Source organism: Heterodontus francisci, chromosome 16, assembly GCF_036365525.1.
Source record: "Heterodontus francisci isolate sHetFra1 chromosome 16, sHetFra1.hap1, whole genome shotgun sequence".
NCBI classification, from domain to species: Eukaryota; Metazoa; Chordata; class Chondrichthyes; order Heterodontiformes; family Heterodontidae; genus Heterodontus; species Heterodontus francisci.
This window is the reverse complement of record NC_090386.1, coordinates 54,695,037-54,718,670: the sequence shown is the minus strand read 5'-3', so window position 1 is coordinate 54,718,670 and position 23,634 is coordinate 54,695,037. Positions and strand designations below refer to the sequence as shown.

At 44.5% G+C, this 23,634-nt stretch overlaps 1 protein-coding gene across 1 annotated transcript in view; it reads right to left on the bottom strand.

Annotated features, from left to right (window-relative positions):
- The window catches only part of LOC137378278 (uncharacterized), a 75,186-nt gene extending 52,922 nt beyond the window's left edge, over positions 1–22,264 (bottom strand). The window contains exons 1-8 of the mRNA XM_068048522.1: positions 22,130–22,264; positions 20,425–20,583; positions 18,599–18,757; positions 10,632–10,779; positions 9,369–9,535; positions 8,665–8,796; positions 7,937–8,122; positions 672–943 (exon numbers count right to left, since the gene is read on the bottom strand). Of these exons, the coding sequence (XP_067904623.1) occupies positions 672–943; positions 7,937–8,122; positions 8,665–8,796; positions 9,369–9,535; positions 10,632–10,779; positions 18,599–18,757; positions 20,425–20,583; positions 22,130–22,264 (1,358 nt within the window). The remainder of the gene's footprint in view (positions 1–671; positions 944–7,936; positions 8,123–8,664; positions 8,797–9,368; positions 9,536–10,631; positions 10,780–18,598; positions 18,758–20,424; positions 20,584–22,129) is intronic.
- Between the last annotated feature and the right edge of the window lie 1,370 nt (positions 22,265–23,634).

The window sequence follows — 23,634 nt, the reverse complement described above, 5'->3', positions numbered from 1 at the left end:
TCCTGCTCCTGGCGGCCAGATAATAAAATACAGCCCTTATCAGGGACTTCAAAAGTAGCCCAATATTTTCCTTCAGATGCAACTCCTTATCTATGGTTATGTCTAATCCTTCATAATTTAAGTTGCTAGGCAGACTTTTTGCATCCTCTTTTAGACTGGCTGCTGTTGAATGGCAAAAGTGGTGCTGGAGTTTAAGGTAAAACTGCAAATAGTCAGTCAGGTGACTTTTTGGCTAGTTTTGTACCAAGAGCTAGTCATTAACTGCACAAATTATTGACAGGCCCACAACACTTGGTTTATATAATGAATCTACTTGCATCCATACATCAATCCTTTAAAATACTGTAATAATTTTCCAGGATCCCTGTATCAAATGTATGGCATTTCCACTGACGGTTTATGATTAGTGTTTAATTGTGTACGGGAACCTGTCTTTGAACTTATTCGTGTATGACTTGAATAATGATGTTATCTTTGCAATCTTTCATTGCTTTTGAATAATAAGGTAAGAATTCTACGGGTAGATTTTATGAATTCACACCCCCAGAATAACGTTTTGTGCTCCAGGAACACAAATATATAAAAGCTATCTTTTAATGTGCGTCGAATTTATAAAATCTTGAAAGTTGTCATTCTAACAAAATGTAAGCTATAGTTCTGCCTTCACTTACCTGATATGGTTTTTAAATATTTTATCAGGATCTGTGGCATTCATTCTCGCCAGCACAACTCCTGGTAGAAGACCTTCTTTGCGCACAACTGACAATTCGGGAATGTCAAAAATAGGAGGGTCATTTTCATCCACCACGTTGATAATTACAGTCATAGTCTGTGGTTCTGCTGTACGGATTTCACTATTCTTGCCTGGACAGGTAAATAATGGTTCTTCATTTTCAACAGCAATCTGAAGCTTTCTCTCTGGACCACCTTCATAATCTAAATGCTGAAGTATCAATGCAGTGAAAGATTTAATATAATTTTAGTAGCTTGTAAGTGTACTAAAACAACAATCAAACAAAGGAAAGTGAAGTAAAAAATCATCACATTGTGGAGTCAACACATTCTCTAGTTTCTGAGGGACTGCAGAATGTGGCATAAAAGATGACCACGTGGGTGATCATTTCTACTACATGGATTGAAGCAATATATAGTGTTAGATAAAGCATAATTTATATTGGGAATTGATTGAAGCTGTGATAGGGTTATAAACAGACTGAGCTTACATCATAAGTAAGTCTTGGGGCTGAATTTTATGAGCCCACCACTGGCTCCGGCGGGGGGTGCGGAAATGGGCGGACGACCCACCATGATTACGACGCAGGTGGCCATTTTGCATAGTGGAGGTGTGGCTCCCCCCCCCCCCCCCCCACCCAGATACATGGTGGGGACAGGAGGCAAGTTGGTGATTACAGTGTCAGATGACTCTGGAACAGGTGCTGGTGCCATATTTAAAGACCTTCCAGCCCTGCATTCACTACTGCCTTAGAGTCATTTGCAAATTTGTGCAGCTTAAAACTTTGCTTGCCTAGTTCCTGTCAACCACCCCCCCACCACCACCCCGAGGAGGGTAGAAGACAACGGCTGAGGTAAAACACTGGATGGCCCCACTGTTCAGTGATTCTTCTCTGCAGGTTCTCCTCCAAGCTGCAAGGGAAAGGCGGGAGGTTTTCTTCCCCTGCGATGGCAAGAAGAGGTACTCCCGCCTAATCAAGCAGGCCTGGGTGGAGATCACAGAGGAGATCAGCAGCCATGGGGGTCACCCAATACAACTGGGTCCAGAACAGGAAGAAGATCAATGCCCTCCTGCATTCTGCCAAGGTGAGTGCTCCATATCACTCGCCTTTTTGAGAATTGCATGTGATTACACAGGAGAGTATGTGACATGGGGAGGGTAGCACTTCAATGGCAATCGTTGAGAGGCTAGGATTTCATCTCATCCTGATAGGTTTATGGCTGCTTATTGACCTCAGGCCAACTTTATTCATAGCTCACCCCGCCTTAACGCCCCTGACAGCGTGTGTCAGCATGAGATACATCAGATCTCCCAATAGGGGACGAAGGGTTTACATTAGCCAAACTGTCATGTTGATCTGTCTGCCATTCCCTTCTGTCTCCAACCTTCCTCTTGCAGGACAAGAGAGCCCACAATAGAAGGAAAATGTCCCGGACTGGCGGCGGACTCCCAGATCTGCGTCCACTTACCTCGGCTAAAGAGGCATTGGACCTGGCAGGCGTCAGGGCAGCCACCCTATATCGGAAATGGAGACTGGAATTCCTGTGCAAGCGAGTGACGATTGGCTCCCATTGGCATGTGCATTAATGTTGGAGACCCACATCAGGCATGGTTGGTATCAGGAGATCTGCACAGTCTAACCCACTCTCATCCAGGTTAGTGAGCACAGGGGTACACAACCACAGGGGGACAGTCAGCCATCTCTGAGGAGGAGAACCACTCAGAGGATTCATAGTCCCATGACTTTCCTGCACTTTCTACCAGTGTAGATACTTTCACCTCGGTGGGTACCTGCTCAGCATTAGAATCAGGGTCACAAGCTGGTGAGAGCACCATGCACACACCAGAGCAGCTGGCTGAGGCTGATACAGTTGAGGCCTCTGACAGTCGGAGGACTATGGGTGGCCAGGCCCATGCTGAGCCCTAGGTTGATGATGAGACTCTGGTGTTGACAGCACAGGGCATGTTGGAGTTGCAGAGAGGGGTAAGGCAATATCTGGCAGGTCATGTGCAGCCATGAGCGGATGATGGAGGAGTCCAACCATACCATGTGTGCTGCCATGTCTCAGGCCTATGAGCGCATGGCTTCCTCCATTGAGCAGTTGCCGACCCTCATGCAGAGTCAGATCCCAAAGCTGCATGCAGACCTGCACACCATTGCATTAGCCATGAGCTTGACGCATCAGTAGCAAGGGGAGAGAAGGAACAGGAGCTTGGAAGCGTCTCGCATTACTGATCCTTCTCTAATAAGCAGGGAGGCTCAAGAGCACCTTGAAAGGGACCACAAATGGAAAGGTGGCGATAGAGTGCAGCCTTTATTTAACTCTCTGTGAATAGAGAACAAGATGGCTGGAAACGAGTCATTATGACCTTGTCTCTTGGGCTGCTGAAGATGAGATTCAGCAGCCTTGAGCGATCTGGTGGAGCCCAGCATGGCCCAGTGAGGGTCTCACATATCGTGGTGGTCTGCTGTGCTCTACACAATCTAGCACTGCAAAGGTGGAAGGAATGATTTGGAGGAAAGTATAGGTGGTCTGATTAGCAAGTTTGCAGACGACACTAAGATTGGTGGAGTAGCGGATAGTGAAGGGGGCTGTCAGAGAATACAGCAGAATATAGATAGATTGGAGAGTTGGGCAGAGAAATGGCAGATGGAGTTCAATCAGGGCAAATGCGAGGTGATGCATTTTGGAAGATCCAATTCAAGAGTGAACTATACAGTAAATGGAAAAGTCCTGGGGAAAATTGATGTACAGAGAGATTTGGGTGTTCAGGTCCATTGTTCCCTGAAGGTGGCAACGCAGGTCAATAGAGTGGTCAAGAAGGCATACGGCATGCTTTCCTTCTTCGGACGGGGTATTGAGTACAAGAGTTGGCAGGTCATGTTACAGTTGTATAGGACTTTGGTTCGGCCACATTTGGAATACTGCGTGCAGTTCTGGTCGCCACATTACCAAAAGGATGTAGATGCTTTGGAGAGGGTGCAGAGGAGGTTCACCAGGATGTTGCCTTGTATGGAGGGCGCTAGCTATGAAGAGAGGTTGAGTAGATTAGGATTATTTTCATTAGAAAGACGGAGGTTGAGGGGGGACCTGATTGAGGTGTACAAAATCATGAGAGGTATAGACAGGGTGGATAGCAAGAAGCTTTTTCCCAGAGTGGGGGATTCAATTACTAGGGGTCACGAGTTCAAAGTGAGAGGGGAAAAGTTTAGGGGGGATATGCGTGGAAAGTTCTTTATGCAGAGGGTGGTGGGTGCCTGGAACGCGTTGGCAGCAGAGGTGGTAGACGCGGGCACAATAGCGTCTTTTAAGATGTATCGAGACAGATACATGAATGGGCAGGAAGCAAAGAGATACAGACCCTTAGAAAATAGGCGACATGTTTAGATAGAGGATCTGGATCGGCGCAGGCTTGGAGGGCCGAAGGGCCTGTTCCTGTGCTGTAATTTTCTTTGTTCTTTGTTCTTACATGAGGATGACATGCCTGAATGACAGTCATCCACCGACAAGGAGGACACAGAGGAGGGAGAGGTGCAAACAGTAATGGATCATGAAAAGCCTGCGAAGGAGGCCAGATGGATTGAGTGACCCACAAAAGAGGCAAGAGACAACCTTCATGTATGAAACAAATTTCCTTTTGAAAGCCTTGATTAAATCTACCTCCACCATCCTTTTAGGTCTTGCATTCAAAATCCAAAGCGATCTCTGCAGAAAAAGGTTGTTCCTCATGCTGCCTTTTGTTCTTTTGCAAATCACTTTAAATCTATGGTCCCTGGTTCTTGATCCCTCCACCAACGGAAAGAGTTTCTCTCTACCTACTTTGTCTAGATCCCTCATGATTTTGATTACCTCTATCAAATCTCCTGTCAACCTTCTGTGCTCTAAGAAGAACCACAGCTTCTCCAATCTACCCACATAACCGAAGTCCCTCATTCCTGAAATCATTTTAGTAAATCTCTTCTGCACCCTCTCTAAAGCCTTCACATCCTTCCTAAAGTGTAGTGCCTAGAACTGGGCACAATACTCCAGTTGTAACTAAACCAATGTTTTATAGAGATTCATAATAATTTCCTTTTTTTAATTCTATGCCTCTATTTATAAAGCCCAGGATCCAGTATGCCTTTTGAATTGGATTCTCAACCTGCCCGGCCACCCTCACCAATTTGTGCACACGTACCCCCAGGTCTCTCCGTTCCTGCACACCCTTTAGAATTGTACCCTTTAGTTTATATTGTCTTTCCTCATTCTTCCTACCAAAGAAAAAGAAAGAAAGATTTGCATTTATACAGCACTTTCAACAAACAGTGGACATCTTAAAGCACTTTACAGCCATTGAAGTACTTCTAAAGTGTAGACACTGTTGTAATGTAGGAAACATGACAACCAATTTGCACACAGCAAGCTCCCACAAACAGCAATGTGATAATGACCAGATAATCTGTTTTTGTGATGTTGATTGAGGGATAAATATTGATTAAGATTGGCGATAATTCCCCTGCTCTTCTTTGAAATAGTACCAAAGGATCTTTTATATCAACCTGAGAGAGGTTTAGTGTCATATTCATAAGACAGCATATGTAATAGTGCAACACTCCCTGCACAGGAATGCTAGTCTTGATTTTTGCACTCAATTTCTGCAATGGGACTTGGCCCAGGAACCTTGTGATTCAGAAACAAGAGTGCCACCAACTGAGCTACAACGGACCATTCTGCATCAAATTTCATTTGCCACGTGTCTGCCTATTCCACCAGCCTGTCTACATCCTCTTGAGGTTTATCACCATCCTCCTCGCAGTTCACTACATTTCCAAGTGTTATGTCATCTGTAAATATTGAAACTGTGCCCTGTTCACCAAGTCTAAGTCAATATATACCAAGTGGTCTTGGGGGTACTGACCACTGGGGAACTCCACTGTATACCTTCCTCCAGTCTGAAAAGCAACCATTCACCACTACTCCTGTTTCCTGTCACTCAGCCAGTTTTGTATCCATGCTGCTGCTACCCCTTTTATTTCATGGGCTTCAACTTTGCTGGTCAGATGGGCAGTTGAGGTACTGCGTCCCCAGACAAACAATATCTCTGAAGAGGCGCTGGTTCATGAAACTTGTCCCCACATGAATACCCTATTATCAGTCACATGGGTTCAAATCAGAAGCCACATGACCCCATGTTGCCCTGTGGTTGGTCAATAAAGTAGGCGAGGCCATGCAGTGGGACAGGTTCCAATTGGTGGGAGGGATTTCAATCTGCTGTTTTCAACCAGTAGAATGAATAGACACATTGGCGCCACAGCCTCACAACTCCAGGGACCCGGGTTCAATTCTGGGTACTACCTGTGCGGAGTTTGCAAGTTCTCCCTGTGACCACGTGGGTTTTCACCGGGTGCTCCGGTTTCCTCCCACTGCTAAAGACTTGCAGGTGATAGGTAAATTGGTCATTGTAAATTGCCTCTAGTGTAAGTAGGTGGTAGGGAATATGGAATTACTGTAGGGTTAGTATGAATGGGTGGTTCTTGATCAGCACAGACTCGATGGGTCGAAGGGCCTGTTTCAGTGCTGTATCTCTAAATAAATTGAGGGACTTTGATCAATGCAGAGATCATGCTCTTAGGCCGCAGTGTGCGTGCTCTAATTTCCCCAGACAACAACCCCACCTCAAACCCCCAACCCTCTAACAAAACAAATCCCCAGATAATCCCTGGATTACATGCAGTTTACCTGTGAAATTTGGTTGAAGAAAATAAATCGGAGCCAAAATGTCTGAGTAACTTGGGTCGCTGGTAACCCGAGAAGTGAGCGGCAGCTGAAGCCGGGTTGTATGGATGCCCTGGGAGCCAGATCAGAGCACATTCCATAGCCTCAGGTGATGTGCATGAGTGTCCAGCTTTATGTCCCCACATATAGTTTTGACCGCGTGGGTTTCCGCCGGGTGCTCCGGTTTCCTCCCACAGCCAAAGACTTGCAGGTTGATAGGTAAATTGGCCATTGTAAATTGCCCCTAGTGTAGGTAGGTGGTAGGGGAATTGAAGGGATGTGGTAGGAATATGGGATTAATGTAGGATTAGTATAAATGGGTGGTTGATGTTCGGCACACACTAGGTGGGCCGAAGGGCCTGTTTCAGTGTTATATCTCTAAATAAAAATAAAATAAAGTCACCGCACCATATTCTTAGAATAGAATGCTTACAGCGCAGAAGGAAGTCATTCGGCCTGTTATATCTGCACTGGCTTTCTGAAGGAGCATTTCACCTAGTGCCACTCCCCTGCCTTCTCCCTGTAGCCCTGTACATTCTTCCTTCTCAGATAATAATCCAATTCCCTCTTGAATGCCTCAATTGAACCTGCCTCCACTGCACTCTCAGCCAGTGCATTGCAGACCTTAACCACTCGCTGTGTAAAAAAAGTTTTTCCTCATGTTGCTTTTGCTTCTTTTACCAATTACTTTAAATCTGTGCCCTCTTGGTCTCGATCCTTTTACGAGTGGGAACAGTTTCTCCCAGACCCTCATGATTCCAGACTGTCCAGACCTCTCATCATTTTGAATACCTTTATCAAATCTCCTCTCAGCCTTCTTTTCTCCAAGGAAAACTGTCCTAACGTCTCCAATCTATCTTCATAACTGAAGTTCCTCTCACTCGCACCGAGTTCCATTCACACAACACCCCTGTGCTTGCTGCTCTATATTGAATCCAAGTTGATCCACACCTCGATTTTAAAATTTTTGTCTTGCTTTCAAATCCCTCCATGCCCTTGTGCCTCTCTATTTCTCTAACCTCTTCCAACCATACGAGCCTCTGAGATCTCCGCGCTCTTCCAATTCTGGCCTCTTGCACAACCCAGATTTTATTCCCTCTACCATAGACATAAACAAACACAAAATGAAAAGCACAAGACAATGAGATAATCAAGAAAGTAAAAACTACAAGAAAAAATGTGGCAAATGCAAAAGGCACAGCCACACCAGTACGTAGCTCAGCTGAGATAGGTAAAGAAGGTGTAAAAGCGACAGTCAAATGTGGAGGCTGGTGGGGTGGAAGGTAAGCACAAGGAGAAATCCTAGCATCAATCTGAGAGGAGAGAAGATGAGGGCAGAAGCTTAGGAAATAGGATGGACTCAGTTGAGTGGCTTCGAGGGAACACATTTTTTCAAAAAAAGAGTAATGCACTATTATAGAAAAAAAGCATAATTTAAATGACATACCTGTATTAGGGAGAGAATCCCATCATTTGTTTCTGGTTCAGTTTCAATCTTGTAATTCCCCTTTTCATTCCCTTTTATAATGGTATACTTTGCTTTCCAGCCTGCAGTAGTGAGTTGGTCTTCATCAGTTACCTTTACTTTTAGTATAACTGCCTTCGTATTACTTTCATACACAGTTCCTGAGGCCTGAAAGTAAAAGATGTAACATTGTCCGATTTTAGTTAAACTAAAATAAAAAATGCAAAATATTCTGATTTTAGTTAAATCAAAAAGAACCGATAATAAAATTTATTTGTTTTGGTTTCAACTTAAGATTTATAAGCTCTGCAGAGATAGCATCTATTCCAGTTATGTATAAACCTTTCAAGATCTTAGATTACTGCAGTACTTAGATCATTGCAATACTCAGGTTTCTCTCTCAGGACCTATCAATCCCTGTGGGGTTTTTTCTCCCTCTTTCACTTCATAGAAACTCAATGATGAAAAGTGCACATCTGTTAATAATGTATTTAGCTTAAATATTTCAGTTTTATGTTGATTAAATTAGCAACAAAGTATATTTTGGAAATCTGATTATTTAAGTGAAACATATATAGCATCTTGAAAGAATACTAACTGTTCAAAGTAATTGAATTATAACATTAATTTGGATCAATGAAAATAAGTAAATATAATTTCCCAGCAGGTCACAGAAAATATTCAAAATCTCCCTAACCATTAGTACTTACACTTTGGCTGACAAAAGTAGGAGGGTTATTGTTTCCATCTTCTACATTAATAATTACTGTGGCAGAGGAAGAATGTTGGATTAGAGCACCATGGTCCCTTGCTCGAATGAGAAGCTTGTATGAAGTGATTTTCTAAAACCAAATGTCAGTAAAAATGTGGTCATTTAAACTTTTTGTATCTTAATATAATAAGAGATTTATAACCTTTCAGTATCTTGGAGATTCAGATTAATTGTTCGGTTTTCAGTTCAAGCAGCAATAAAATCGAACTATTTCATTCTAATATATATTTAATACATTGGCTAGAAATTTGAGCATGCCCAAAATTCATGGAGGATATAGAGGTGAATCCCAGTGTCTGAATGGATAGGCATGAGGTACACATGATATTGGGCCTCGGGTCCCATTATCACTGAGCTACTGACACTTAATACACACACCCCCCACCACACCCCACTGCCCGCCCCGCCCCCCATCGCCCAGGCAGTTCGCTGGTGAAGAGAAATCGCAGGACGCAGCCCAGAAATGCCAGCACTGGCCCTCAAGAAGTAATTCCACACAGAAGTTTTGTTTTGTGGAACATCATGTCACTCCCAATCTCTTTCCATAAGTTCTAACTTATGCTTAATGAACCTGATGAGAAAATAAGAAATACAGAAGGCAACCAACATATTTAGCATAAATCGAAATAATATTTGCTATACCTGATAATCTAAGCATTTTTCAAGAGTAATTGTTCCATTTTCTTGGTCAATAGCAAACATCCCAGAAGCTGGTGATTTAGTCTCAGAAACAAGATAGTATGAAATAATTGAGTTGGGATTGTTTTTCTCATCTTTATCCATGGCTTCAATTTTAAAAATACTCTGACCTAAAGAAAAACAGATAATATCCAGTTCATATGTCACTAAGCAGCTATTAAGTTATCAAAATATATCCAGATTAATTTAATTTATTATCATGAAAAAATAAGTATATTAGTAAATTTTACAAATTCACCCTCCTGTCTCTGAGCTTCATGCGCTGTGAGTGGATATTGGAAATTCAGGCAGAGGTCAGCTTAACTGCAGGATTTTCTATCTATTAATTTTAATTGACAATATATCTAATCTGAAATTGAGAGAGATGTAAAATGGGCCGCTGACTCACTATCACCTGTTTTACACAATCGCACAAAGTCAAAATCTACCCCCTGGTGTGTGAAGTTCTGCAACAGGAGTGCAAGTTTGTAAAATATTTCCATTGAGCGTGAAGCTGGAGTGGTGGCTTTGAGCATGAGCATGCTTACTGCCAAGAAAGTGGGACAGATGCATGGTTACGAGTTACAATCTCTAGGCAGTAGCCTCGAGCAAGCTGTGTGTCTATCCTTCCAATTGCATGATGAATGAAAAATGGAGAAACATTCTAGGGAGAAAGCTGCCAATAAAATGTTTCTCCAAAAAAAGTTTAACAAACCTTGATAAAATCACACTGTTACACAAACATACTTTAAAAACAGATTTTAGTAAAATTTGGATTTTCTAGGTAAATGAAACTGGTTCGTAACTCTAACTTGCTGGAAATTAGTTTGAAACTGATGTATATATTCTAAATTCATTTTTTTGCATTGGTATGCATTGAGTCTGAATATTGTAATTATTACCATAAACTTTATTCAGTTGGGTTTAATATAACTGAAATGTAAGAATGTCCCATCTGATCCTTTCAATGTTCTCTTTAAATTGTATAAGGGTAAATTTCTTCCCGATTAACAGAACCCTTTAGGCTGCAGATAATTTACTAAGGAGACAGATTGTAGATGGCATAGTTGAAAATGTTGCTCTTATACCCAAACATTTTCATAAACATATAATCAAGTCCATTTAATAATGGTACAACTTGCATTTGGGCTATGGTCCCATTTGTCATTTTCTTTTTCATTTTAATAGTCATAAATTAAAAAAAATTAGTTTAAAGGAAATTCTTACCTGGAGCAGTGGACTCAGAAACCTGGACATGGTAAATATCTTTGGAGAATACAGGGGGATTATCATTGATATCTTTCACTCTGATCTGATAAATGAGTGACCGATCCAAAATATTTGCACTGTTTTTTTGCAAAGCGTCAACTGTTAACTGGATGTAAGCATACAAATATTGATTTAAAAATACAACCATTCATAACAATATGATGGGATTGATAGAGAGACTTAAAATATGGTAATAAAATGTAACTATATTATGAAATTCCTCCTGATATATAATGGTAGCAAAAGCATCCCTTCAAGTCCTTCTGATAGATGCATGCTCTTGCAGCTATTTGAGAGATCATTATCCATGACATACAACAGTATGTCTGGTCGTCCACACGACATCCATTCACTTGACTAGCTTCCTTGAAGAGGTCTGGAAATGGTTAAACTTGATTATCATGCCCCCAAGGGAGCTTACACTGCTGAACCTCTATACTCTATGGTCAGACATGAAAAATGCCATTTGCATCAGGTACTGGAAGGCTACCAGTACATGTGAAATCTCACTTCAACAAGAATCAATTCCTTCAGGAGAAGAAGGAAAGCAAAGTGAAGGGAAAGAACAGCCTTCATGCGAATTCAATGAAAGTTATGCAAACTCAAATAAAGTTAAAATGCGATGGAAGGGGAAATCAAACTTTTTCAAAAAGGATCTCTCGTGCAGTCCCCCCACCTGCCAAGAATGAGGCATATTAACTTTGTCATATGAACATTGTTTTGAAAACTGTTGCTTAAGTGAAGAAAGGACTTGTTTAAAAAAAAATCACCAGGCCCTTGGCTGGAAAGACATTTGCATATTAACAGACAGTGCTTGTGGAGACAAAGGGGTTACTTCCTTCTCCAATTTAACCCACAATGGTCTTTGAGGACCAGACATTGAAGGTGAGGGAGCTCAAATTTCAGGATGACTGCTGGGATGGCTGAATCCACAAACAGATGTGGTCAGACCATCTGGTCACGTGACTAGCCTGCTTGGTAACCTGTTTTTTCTGAATTGTACAAAGAGTTTTGAACACAGAGGCTGCAGTATGCTCCTGGACTGAAGAAGACCACTCCTGTCCTGCTCTCCCTCTCTTTCTCATGGAACTTCAAATCCACTGAAGCTACATGGATCTCAAGAGAGAAAGGTCTCCTACAGCGAACAAGGTTTAAGAAGAATAAAGGACAAAGAGCAAGATCTACTTACAATCAAGAACTCTACAGTGAGCTTGAAGAACTGTAACAAAAACCCTCTTCACAGATTGCCCCAAACATTTTCACTTTATTTTTCTTCTGCTCTTTTCTGTCTCTATCTGCATGTACGTATCGCGTATGCATGTTAGCATGGGTGAGTCGTGTATCCGTAGGCATTAACCGAATTAGAGTTTAAGTTTAATAAATTTCAACCTTTCTTTAAAAATAAGAAAACCTGTTTGCGCTGGTTTCTTTGCCTTATAACTGGAAAGCAGTGAAGGGGGAGCTAAAAACACGGTGTGTTTAAAATTAAACCCTGTTACGGTAAGACCGGGTGAAGGCTGAGAGGGAACCTTAGACCCCTTTCTCACCTGGTCGTAACAGTATCCATTGCCTTCTTTGGAGGTAATTTTCCTTGTTTGCTGTTTAGGTCCATAAATGACAATGTTTATTCTGTGTTGGTTGAATTTCAAACTTCCACTGCTTTTGTGTTGTCAGATAGCTTGTCCAAGCTCCAGTCCTGGATGACCCACAATTTCCTCCAAATAAACATTGGAAAGACCAACATCATTACCTTTGGCCCCTGCCTCAAATTCCATTTGCCCGTCACTCATTCCATCCCTCTCCCTGGCCTCTCTCTGAGGCTGAGCCAAACTCAGCGTAATGTCAGCATCCTATTTGTCCCTGAATTCAGCTTCCGATTCCATATCCTCTCCATTACAAATGCCCACTTACATCTCTGTAGCCCTAACCAGCTCCACCTTTGCCTCAGTCCATCAGCTGCTAAAATCGCCATCCATTCTTTTGTTACCTCTAGCATCGACTATTCCATTGCGTTCCTGGCTGGCCACCCATCTTCCATCCTGAATTAACTTGAGCTCATCTAAGATGCTGCTGTCTGTATCCTAATCCTTCCATGGTCTCATCCAACTCAGGCCTTTTGTGCTCCCCCACTTCCTTCACAGCAATGTTGGTGACCATGCCTTCAGCAGACTTCGCCTAAGATTTGAAATTTCCTCCCTAAACCTCTGTCTCACTCCACCTCTCTCTCCTCCTTTAAGACATCCTTAAAACTTACCTCTTTGACCAAGCTTTTAGTCATTCATCTTAATATCTCCTTCTTTGATCTGGTCTCAACTTTTGTCTCATTACACTCCAGTGAACCACTTTGGGACATTTCCCTATGTTAAAGGCACTACGCAAATACAAGTTGTTGTTTTTTAATATTCTATAGACAAGCTTCCTCCAGTATACGTTACAAGCTCATAAATTAATATATGAACAACTCTGCCATTGTAACAAATAAAGGACAAAGGAAATCGTTGACTAGATCCTGGCCAAAAAGAATTACTGCTGGTTATAAAATAATAATATGTTGTCGTTTCTCAAATTGCTCGATATATTAAAGTGTAAGGCAATTTTTTGTTAAATTATATGTCATAAACAGTCAGTAGTTCCAAATTCTAACGGACTGCAGTAACAAATACAACTGAAAATAACAATTCATGGATTTGTGATAAAAAGTAAGGCATTTTTGCTCAGGTTTGGTTTGATCTTTTAAAACTCTGGCATTATGCAGGAAGTCTAACACCAGCCAGAGCCTGGGCTTTTATGCAAGTCACAGGTTTGTTGTCGTCCACTCACCGGACTTGGGAGGGAATCTAACACACAATATGTACAGACGTCATACTTGGTTCGGTTTGTATTTGTCTGAAAGTTCCCTTTTGGAATTTGAGAAGTCTGAGGGCAATTTGCCTCCATGATTTCACCCAAAAGACCGGAGTTAGGTTTGAAAAATCATCTCGGAGTTGGACCATCAGATTCAATCTGAACAGACAACTGAGCACATTGATGCATTACACTTGGAGAGGAGCAATGCAGGGACTAATGAGAACCCGCGATTGTGGCTTCAGTTACAGATCAACTGTAGGAAGTTATGGCACATTTTGTCAGATAGTCCAATGGTACCATGACTACAGTCAATGGTGGATTCAGAGAAGTTGGGCTGAATTGTCAGGTCCCACTGGGGACAGGATCAGAGGTGGGCAGGGGACTAAAATACCTGCACTGGTTGACGTGCAGTTTCCTACAACCATTCCCGGTGCTGGCAAGTTTCACCAGGATTAGGGGAGGGTGACCCCGGGATCCCATCTGATCCATTAACAGTGCCAATTAACATTGTTAAAGAGCTCATTGAAAACTCATTAAGGGACATGTTCTGATTTTGACGGAGGCACACGGGCTGTATGCAATGTCTGGATGAATAGAGGCGGACACGCAGCAGGGAGGCCGTCATGGATGGGCCAGAGAATTAGGTGGACATAATGAAAGGGCAAAAGGCACAGAGGAGGACTCAGCCATTGGCATGCAGATGCCATCAGGTCAGCAGAGGTTGTGGGGAGAGTGAGCAGTAAGGAAACAGGCAGTGCAGAAGGTCATCACCGTACTGGTATTGTGGGGGCATAAGAGGGGCAAGGCTGCCAAACACATCTGGGGGACCACCTCAGCACAAGGAAAGCAGCAGCTAACAGTGGGGGCACACTCAAATTTTGGGTCCAGTGGCAATGAGGAGCAAAAAATTTCCACAGGAAGGGAAGAGCCCTGACAATCAGGAAGGTATAGGAGAGTGACGAAGAATAAGAAGGACGTAGAGCATAGGATCTACCACTGAAGACAGAGCTACCTTGAGATGAACGGGAACGGGTGCTGCAGGAGATGCAGCTCTCCAGGCAGATAGTCACAGACACCTGTGCCTTTTTGCTGAAGACCTCACAGCTCACGGCATTGCTCACCCTGTCAGTCGACCGCCAACGTCACTGTGGCCTTGAACTTCTTCACTTCTGGCTCCTTCCGAAGATCAGCAGTGGACCTTGGTGGCATCTCACAAATGGTTGCACGCCATTGCATCTTGCAGGTCACTGATGACCTATTTGCCAGAGATGGAACATTCAATTCCAGACAGACGCAGCCTTGCAGGCTCAGATGGCAGTGGGTTTCACTGCCATCGCTGGATTTTCCCCAGGTGTAGGGCAGCATTGATTGCACCCATGTGGCCATCAAGGCACCCAGTGTCCAGCCAGTTAGATTCATCAACAGGAAGGGCTTCCATTCCCTCAACGCTCAACTGGTTTGCGACCACAACAAGAGCTTCCTCCATCTGTGCACTCGCTTTCCTGGCAGCTGTTGTGACTCCTTCATCTTCCAGCAATCCAGGCTGCTACAGCTCTTCACTCCACTCCCCCCAAACTCGATGGATGGATTCTAGGGGATATCCCTTGAAGAGATGGCTACTCACCCCTCTACGAGAGCCCGAGACACACAGAGACGATACAACCAAAGCCACCTGCTCACAAGGAGGGCATCGGACTTCTCGGGACACGATACTTGTGTCTGGACTGGTCGGGTGGTGACGCCTCCAATACACACCTGCAGGGGTCTCGCTCATTGTGTTGGTCTGCTGCGCTCTCCGTAACATGGCACTCCAGTAAGTTGAACCTTGCAGAGGGTGAGGCCCTGAAGGGACACAGCTCATCAGAGGAAAAGGAGGAGCAGCACGTGGAAGAGGAGGAGGAAGAGGAGGTGGAGTCAAAGACGCAGAACACCAAGATGTCCCAGCTGCATAGGGAGGTCGTCGGGCCCAGTGCGGGGCTCGAGGGTCTCATCAGTATCAACGTCTAGGATCATCTGATCCAGGCATATTTCTGCTGAGCCCCTCTGCCCCAGGAATTCACTCTGAGCTGCCTGTGCTAACACTTCCACTGAAGATGCAGCCCAGAACATGTCAATTCTTACTGCCAATGAAGGAAACACATCTGCCCAGAGGTTTCAGTGTCACCATAAACAGATCCTTGCTTGCCTTCAAATATTCATACCATTTTTCTTGTTCTACCATTAACAAAAGGAAGTTCACAGATCTTTATGCGTCAGTACTTATATGGTGCTCATAAAGGAAAACAGTGCACAGTTACAGGTAGAAGACACTAATGCTCTGTTCAATGCAGTGGTCTCCACACTAGGCCACTTCTACACAGAGCTCCCCTGTGGCCTCAGAGGAGGTGGAGGCAGCCTGCTCACTTGTCTCAGCTTGTGGCTGTAATGCATGTGGCAGTCGTCCTCTTGTGGGGATGCCTGCAGAGGCACCTCCAGAAGCTTCTGCACCTGCATCAGTGCCTCTGACACTTGACCCTGTGGCACAGATGCTCCCTCCGTTAGAGAAGGAAGCCGATGATAATGGTGGTCCTCCATGAGGGTTGGAATCCTCAACCTCCTTGGTGACTGCCTCAAACCTTGGATGGCCCTCCAGATGGCTAGAGGGGAGCACCAGCTGGGGCATAACTGGCATCCCTTCCAGACATCCCTGTGCCACCAGCACCATTGAACGGTCAAGGCCACATGGTATGGAATTCAACCTGTGAACATCAGTGTGCAGTTCCTGCATGCACTCCATGTGCTGCTCCATGTGGCTCAATGGGAGAGCTCATATGTTCAAAGCCCTGAGCCATGGTGGTACACATGAGCTGGATGGACTCCTCCATTCTCAGACCATGACCTCGCACTGCCTCAGGGAACTCCCACATGTGGGAGCACATCTCCTGCTGCTGGGCTACATAGAGCCACCTTTCCTATAATTCCTGAGGTCCTGCATCTGTCCCCAGCTGAGCAGGGTTGTGTTGTCCTCTACCCTCTGAGGGGGACTGGTCACAGCTGCCTCTGCCTCTGGCACCTCCTCCTGCATAATAGTGCTATGCTCATCATCCAGTGCCATTCTATCTAACCACACATGAGGAGCCACTGAGGTACTGTATCTGTGCTGGTGGAGGGTGCGCTTGTAAGGTGTATCTCTTTGGGACTCTGCTGTTGCTGCACTTGACCTGTTGATGGTGAGAGAGTTGGTATGATTGCCTTGATTGTCTGCACCTGTAGGAGACACAAGAAGAGATCATGAGAACTCACTTTGGAGAGCAGAAGCCTCTGCAGTGTTGAGGCTTCCCAATGTAACTCAGTCTTCAGTGTGCTGTTGCACAGGGTAGAGTACAATGCACTCCCTTAATGAATGCATTCCACTCTCCAATCAACATCTCCATCTCAAATGTCCATTTCATCTGGACCTACTTGCTCTTTGGCCGTGGCCCTGGTGTGAAGGTGGAACCCCTCGTCCCATCTGTGCCCTTTTGCGGGCATTATAGACCCGTTTCTCCTGCAAGGTAAAAGAGAGCATGATAAAGCACTGTTGGCCTCTATGGCCAATGCCAGCTGCTCCTATTCATTAGAAGCTGCATGTTTCAGTGCTGGCTAGTCCTCAGCTGGAGGGTGAATACCAAGAGGCCTGTCCTGAGGGTTGGGGTTTCACTCACCTTGTCAGAGTGTATCAGGTCATTAAACCTCTTCCTATACTGGATCCAATTTCAGAGCACCATACTTCTTCTGTTGACTGTGTTAGCTATCTCCATCCTTGCCTGGTTAGTCAGGGTTTTTGGCCTCCTGCTGCCAACCTCCAGGAAAAGGACCTCCCTCTTCTCCATGGTGGCCTCAAGAAGGACCTTCAGGTCCACAGCCGTGCATCAAGGAGCTGCCCTGCCTCGGTTCCAAGCCTTTGCCTCTCCTGAGACATTCTATTATTCGAAGATTCTATAATGTTCAAGACTGGAGGTGAAGCAGCGAAACAGCTGATGTGGTCTGTTAAAATTGGGCCCACGCTTGAGCAGTCCCACCTCAATTCCCAACACCATGGCTGCTAATTGGCCGCCAAATCTGTCTCCAGACCAATTAAGTGGGTGCCCACATGAAAATCGGGCTGTTAACAGCATCCCCCCCGGGAGTAGGTTCAGGACCTGGGAATGGTCCCAACTTCCGTTTCCCAATGACAGAAGGAAAATCCTGCCCGTTAAGTTGGGTAAATGTGAACAATGGCTGCATACTTGCAAATGATTTCTCATAATTGATAAGGATGAGGGAGGCACTGGTAGAGGCTTAAAGCACACTAAAAGGACCATTCAGGAGGAAAACACTTGAGCGGGAGTGGTAACCTATATAAGACAGACAATCAAATGTGTTTGGCATCCTTTAGACATCTTTTGTATTAAGATAATTATACAGAAATTTAAAAGAATTTGAATCTTCTATCATTTTTAGCTGAAGTGAAATGTAATGTGGTGCTGGCACTATGACCCCAAATGTGAGGTCAGCTATTTTAAAGCGGCAGATATTTCTGCAGGGGGATGTGAGTGATCTCCTAATCATCTGCCGTAATTTCAGTAGAAAATCTGTGGAAGCCATAGAGAAACATTATAAACACCATTTGCACCATTTCTCTGGGGTTCAGTAGATCTTTTGCTGGAGTTACAGCAGGCGATCAAGATACTCTCTGTGGAAATTCAATCCCCTAAATAGCTCTCCCAAAATGCAGTGCATAATGGCCTGGGAGAACAACAAGCTTTTGGGGCGGGGTTATTACACACAAGCAATTTTTAAAAGGCTGCCCTTAATGACATAACTGGGTAAACCCAGCCCTTTGTGCAAATTGGGCATTGCAGACCATACTGCAAAAGCTCAACGATTCCTACGTGGAGAAGAGTGTCCCTCAGTAAGCCCGTCTTTTCCATTTTTTTAAGCTGGGTTTCCTTTAGCTGCACATTTCAAATAGGTGCTGAACATCTGCAGCATTATACAAACATTCCAGGCAGATGATGTGGATCAGTTTTACCATGTTAAGTAAATGTAAATGTTAAGTGGTAAACAAAAATGCTTACCTTAAATATTGAGGTTGTTTCCCGGTCTACTTTGCGATGAACATATAAATTTCCATTGTTCCCGTTTATTGCAAATAAGCCACGTTCTGGATCTTGATCTACGCCAGGGCCCATAATTTTGTACCACAATGAATAATTTTGTGATCTGTCATTTTGAAGCTACAAAATGAAACAACTTTATATCAAACAGAAAATTCATGATTCCCTCTAATTAGGAGAAATGGGAAAGGTGGGAGGTGTCAATAATGACAATTTCAGACATTTGCATATATTCTACTATCCTACTATCGATAATAATACGCAGTTTTTGTCTATCCAGACTTTTTGATTGATCAGTTTAAGCAGTGCATCTGTTGGTGGGTTTATTTGGTGGGACTTGCCCAAGTACACTCAGTACCTGAATGTTACAACAATGTTTTAAAATATCTAATTAACTAACTGTCATCCACAGGTTGAGAACAACAGTTTTGCTGAACAACCTCACCAAACATAAAGCACTCCACAAGAGTGGGGAGGGGGGCCGGCATGGCGGGGGTAGGGTGCAGCATGGTGGGGGAGAACAGCATGGCGGGGGGGGGGGGGGAACAGCCTGAGAGTGGGAGTACAGCATAGGAGATATGGAATGGAGGATGGGGATGACATAGGGAAAAGGGGTGGGATGGGTATGGCATGAAAGAGATGGCATGGGAAAGTTGGAATGGTATGGGATGGGGATTTAAAGAAGGACTGTTACAATAAAGAAACTAATTTCACTGCAAAAGTTCTGCAGGTTGGAAGGTAAGGTGAACCCAACAAACTAAGTTACTCTGGCTGGAGGGATTGGGAAGCGGGGGTGGGGGGTGGGGTGGCATGGGAGGTGGGTTGGGGAACAGCTTGGGAGGAGGAGGAGGGGAAGGCATGGGATGGGGTGGGGATGGCATTGGAGATGGTGTGGCATGGGGGGCAGGGCATGGGAAGGGGGAATGGCATGGGGGGAACAGCATGTGAAGGGGATGGCATGGAAATGGGGAGATGGCATGGGAAGGGGGGAACAGCATAGTAAGTGGAGGGAACAGCATGAGAGGGACAGGGATGGTGATGGGATGGCATGGGATATGGGGATTGCATGGGAAGGATGGAATGGCCTAGAATGGGGATTTAAAGAGGTACTGTTGCAATAAAGATAATTGCATCGCAAATGTTTTGCGAGTCTCTGCTATATACTGTTAATAATGTACTTAGAGAGATCATTAACATTGTATCCATGTTCATTTCACAAAGCAATACAATCAGATAATAATTTAAGTATTCACTTCAACTGATATCATAATTTGAAATATCAATCACAAGATTGTCCACTTTATGGATTCACACTCCCAGCATTACACTTTACTCACATGATGTAAATTTTAGGAATTTGTTGTGGAAGTCAGCTGGCCTATGGAAAGTAGTTCTATTAAAATTATTAAAATTATTGGACAGAAAATCCTGTGGTACTGTTGACCTCTATGTTCGAATTCCCTACTGGGAGCACATGATCTAATGAATACATTTTGGTAAATCTGTTAGATAAAATACAACCTCAAGACAGTATTGATTTTTAGATTTAACAGTGCATGCTTTCAAATACCTTCCTAACTTCTTGTGATTTTCCCTCTCTAACATTAAATCTTGATTGTAAATCCATTCAGATGTTTTCTCACTACCTGGCAATGGAACACTCAGCCAGGTCTGAGACCTGCTCATTCTCGGTCTCCCTAATGAGACCAGATCTGGGTTTTGGTAAGCCATCCGACAAAAATATACTTTATCCTTAATACTGTTTCCTGTTATAATATTTTACTTACTTGAGCAACGAATTTAGGGAAAGGACCTTCATCTTCTTCTGTAATATCAAACGTGGCCAGAACCCATGCTCGTTTGTGGCGTGATAATTGATGTGGTTTCAACTCTTTTGCATTTCCTGTTCTTAGGTTCTGCAATACATTATTTTTATTTTTAGATGACTTTGGTATGTTTATTCAGTTGCTTCTCCTATTGAATTATACAGCTGCTATCATCAATAGAAGTATTCTTTGCCTAGGGAGAGACCCACTCCATGGTTCTTTGTTCTGGATGGTGTCGATCTTCTTGAGTGTTGTTGGAGCTGCACCCATCCAGGTACATGGAGAGTATTCCATCACACTCCTGACCTGTGTCTTGTAAATGGTGGACAGGCTTTGGGGAGTCAGGAGGTGAGTTTCTCGCTGCAGGATTCCTAGCCTCTAACCTGCTCTTGTAGCCATGGTATTTATATGGCTACTCCAGTTCAGTTTCTGGTCAATGGTAACCCCCAGAATCTTATAGTGGGGGATTTAGCAATCGTAATGCCATTGAATGACAAGGGGAGATGGTTAGATTCTCTCTTATTGGAGATGATCATTGCCTGGCACTTGTGTGGCGCGAATGTTGCTTGCCACTTATAAGCCCAAGCCTAAATATTGTCCAGGTCTCGCTGCATTTCTACACGGACTGCTTCAGTATCTGAGGAGTCGCGAATGGTGCTGAACATAGTGCAATCATCAGCATTGTACAATCATCGTTGCTGAGTTGCTGCCTCGTGGGAGTGGCAGTGGCATTGTAGAGGACAAATCTACTGTCCTCTCTCAGGATGACAGCAATCCTGCTCCCACCACTTCCACTCTGCCAGTATTATCACTGGACTAGCAACCCAGAGACCCAGGGAATTCCTCTGGGGACATGGGTTCGAATCCCACCACAGCAGAAGGTGGAATTTGAATTTAATTAATAAATCTGGAAGTAAAAGCTCGTCTAATGATGGCCATGAAACCATTGTCGATTGTTGTAAAAACCCATCTGGTTCACTAATGTCCTTTAGGGAAGGAAATCTGCTGTTCTTACCTGGTCTGGCCTACATGTGACTCCAGACCCACAGCAATGTGGTTAACTCTTACATGCCCTCTGAAATGGCCCAGCAAGCCACTCAGTTGTACCTAACTGCTACAAAGTCAATAAAAAGGAATGAAACCAGACGGACCACCCGGCATCGACCTAGGCACCGGAAACAACAATGGCAAACCCAGCCCTGTCGACCCGGCAAAGCCCTCCTTACTAACATCTGAGGGCTTGTGCCAAAGTTGGGAGAGCTGTTCCACAGACTAGTCAAGCAACAGCCTGACATAGTCATACTCATGGAATCATACCTTACAGACAATGTCGCAGACACTGCCATCACCATCCCCGGGTATGGCCTGTCCCACCGACAGGACAGGCCCAGCAGAGGTGGTGGCACAGTGGTATACAGTAGGGAGGGATTTGCTCTGGGAACCTTTAACATCGACTCTGGACCCCATGAAGTCTCATGGCATCAGGTCAAACATGGGCAAGGTAACCTCCTACTGATTATCATCTACCGCCCTCCCTCAGCTGATGCCTCTACTCCTCCATGTTGAACACCACTTGGAGGAAGCACTGAGGGTGGCAAGAGCACAAAATGTACTCTGGGTGGGAGACTTCAATGTCTATCACCGAGTGGCTCGGTAGCACCACTACTGACCGAGCTGGCCGAGTCCTAAAGGACATGGCTGCTAGACTGGGTCTGCGGCAGGTGATGGGGCACCAACACATGGGAAAAACATACTTGACCTCGTCCTCACCAATCTGCCTGCCGCAGATGCTTCTGTCCATGACAGTATTGTTAGGAGTGACCACCACACAGTCCTTGTGGAGACGAAGTCCTGCCTTCACATTGAGGATTGAGGATACCATCCATTGTGTTGTGTGGCACTATCACCGTGCTAAATGGAATAGATTTCGAACAGATCTAGCAATACAAAACTGGGCATCCATGAGGCACTGTGGGCCATCAGCAGCAGCAGAATTGTACTCAACCACAATCTTTAACCTCATGGCCCGCCATATCCCCCACTCTACCATTACCATCAAGCCAGGAGACCAACCCTGGTTCAATGAAGAGTGCAGGAGGGCATTCCAGGATCAGCACCAGGCATACCTCAAAATGAGGTGTCAACCTGGTGAAGCTACGACACAGGACTACTTGCATGCCAAACTGCTTAAGCAGCATGCGATAAACAGAGCTAAGCGATCCCATAACCTACAGATCAGATCTAAGCTCTGCAGTCCTGCCACATCCAGCCGTGAATGGTGATGGACAATTAAACAACTAACTGGAGGAGGTGGCTCCACAAATGTCCCCATCCTCAATGATGGAGGAGCCCAGCACATCAGTGCGAAAGATAAAGCTGAAGCATTTGCAACAATCTTCAGCCAGAAGTGCCGAGTTGATGATCCATCTCGGCCTCCTCCTAAAGTCCCCAGCATCACAGATGCCAGACTTCAGCCAATTCGATTCACTCCACGTGATATTAAGAAACGACTGAAGGCACTGGATACTGCAAAAGCTGTGGGCCCTGACAATATTCCGGCAATAGTACTGAAGACCTGTGCTCCAGAACTTGCCGCGCCCCTAGCCAAGCTGTTCCAGTACAGCTACAACATTGGCATCTACCCTGCAATGTGGAAAATTGCCCAGATATGTCCTGTACACAAAAAGGAGGACAAGTCCAACCCGGCCAATTACCGCCCCGTCAGCCTACTCTCAATCATCAGTAAAGTGATGGAAGGTGTCATCAACAGTGCCATCAAGCGGAACTTGCTTAGCAATAACCTGCTCAGTGACGCTCAGTTTGAGTTCCGCCAGGGCCACTCAGCTCCTGACCTCATTACAGCCTTGGTTCAAACATGGATAAAAGAGCTGAACTCAAGAGGTGAGGTGAGAGTGACTGCCTTGACATCAAGGCAGCATTTGACCGAGTATGGCATCAAGGAGCCCGAGCAAAACTGAGGTCAATGGGAATCAGGGGGAAAACCCTCCCCTGGCTGGAGTCATACCCAGTGCAAAGGAAGATGGTTGTGGTTGTTGGAGGTCAATCATCTGAGCTGCAGGACATCACTGCAGGAGTTCCTCAGGGTAGTATCCTAGGCCCAACCATCTTCAGCTGCTTCATCAATGACCTTCCTTCAATCATAAGGTCAGA